Below are 1,674 nucleotides of genomic sequence, written 5' to 3' on the forward strand. Positions count from 1 at the left end.
TCTGCTTAAAAATGCTGGGAACCACGGAGGACGGTGGATGGCTTTTCTGGAGACTAATGGCGTGTGGGAGACGGAGCGGAGACAGCAAGAGGCGAGTGATCTTGTTTATTCTGTGCGTTTGCGTGTGTCAGAGCGGGGCCGAAACCCTCCGCTATTCTCTGGCGGAGGAAATGGAGAAGGACTCCTTTGTCGCCAATATTGCAAAGGATCTGGGGGTTTCTCCGAGCCAGCTCGCGGCTCGCAAGGCCCGCGTTGTGTCCGAGGGGAACGAGCAGCTTTTCCGCCTCAATCAAAACACCGGAGTCCTGACGGCAAAGGAATCGCTGGACCGAGAGGAGATCTGCCCGCAGAGCGATACCTGCACACTCTTTTTTAAGATATTCTTTGAAAATCCCTTGCAGCTGATCCGAGGGGAGGTGGAGGTTCGTGACGTGAACGACAACTCCCCCGTGTTCCCGGAGAAGGAGATGGTTTTAGAGATTCTGGAAACGACATCTCCCGGGTCCCGTTTCCCTCTGGAAAGCGCCCAGGACAAGGACGTGGGCAGCAACGGCTTGCAGAACTACAGCCTTGGGTCCAATTCGCATTTCTCCCTCGCTCTCGGAACAGGGAAAGGTGGAGCAAAATACGCGGAGCTCGTCCTAGAGCGGCAGTTGGACCGCGAAGAGCAGCGACAGCTGAATTTACTCCTCACCGCCACCGACGGGGGCTCGCCACCCAGGTCGGGCACGGCTCAGGTACGGATCGTGGTGCTGGATGCCAATGACAACATCCCAGTCTTCGGCCGGGAGGTCTACGAGGTGCGCCTGGCCGAGAACAGTCCCGCGAAGCAGCTGGTGGTCAGAGTCGCGGCCGCGGATCCCGACGAAGGGTCCAACGGGAAGGTGCGGTACGCCTTCACCCAGACATCGGAGCGGTCCCGGCAGCTCTTCGAGCTGAACCCTGCCACTGGGGAGATACGGGTCGCGGGCAACCTGGACTTCGAGGAAGCGGAAAACCACGAGATGGTGGTGAGAGCCACCGACGGCGGAGGGTTGTCTGCGCATTGCAAAGTGCAGGTGGAGGTCCTGGACGTGAATGACAACGCCCCGGAGATAGCGCTCACCTCCCTCACCGCCTCCATTCCTGAGGACGCCCCGCCCCGGACCGTGGTGGCCCTGTTCAGTGTGCGGGACCGGGACTCCGGGGAAAACGGCAGGACGGAGTGCGCCATCGACGGGGACTTGCCCTTCAGTCTTACCCCCACTTTTGATAATTACTACGAACTGAGAACAAACGCGGCGCTGGACAGGGAGAGGACGGCGGAGTATAACATCACCATCACAGCCATGGACTGGGGGACGACGCGGCTGAGCTCTCGGGAAAGCATCTTCGTGCAGATATCGGACGTGAACGACAATCCCCCCGAGTTTACCCAGGAGATTTACACCATGTCGGTCACGGAGAACAACAGCGCCATGCTCCGGATCGGTAGCGTGAACGCCACGGACGTCGACGCGGGAAAAAACGCCCGCGTAAACTACGCGCTGGTGCGGCAGGAGGGCAAGGAGCAGCCCGACGTGTCGGTCAACTCTGAAAACGGGGACGTTTACATCCTCCGCCCGCTGGACTACGAGGAGGTGCGCGCCTTCGAGGTGGCGGTGCGCGCTACCGACGGCGGGTCCCCGCCGCTCC

General features: G+C 60.5%; 1 protein-coding gene across 1 annotated transcript in view; it reads left to right on the top strand.

The window, feature by feature from the left end:
- The first annotated feature begins 56 nt into the window (after positions 1-56).
- Positions 57-1,674, top strand: part of LOC103925594 (protocadherin beta-15-like) — a 2,617-nt gene continuing 999 nt past the window's right edge. The window contains exon 1 of the mRNA XM_009334326.1: positions 57-1,640. Coding sequence (XP_009332601.1) covers positions 57-1,640 — 1,584 coding nt within the window. The remainder of the gene's footprint in view (positions 1,641-1,674) is intronic.

The sequence above is a fragment of the Pygoscelis adeliae genome, unplaced genomic scaffold (genome assembly GCF_000699105.1).
Source record: "Pygoscelis adeliae isolate BGI_AS28 unplaced genomic scaffold, ASM69910v1 Scaffold571, whole genome shotgun sequence".
NCBI classification, from domain to species: Eukaryota; Metazoa; Chordata; class Aves; order Sphenisciformes; family Spheniscidae; genus Pygoscelis; species Pygoscelis adeliae.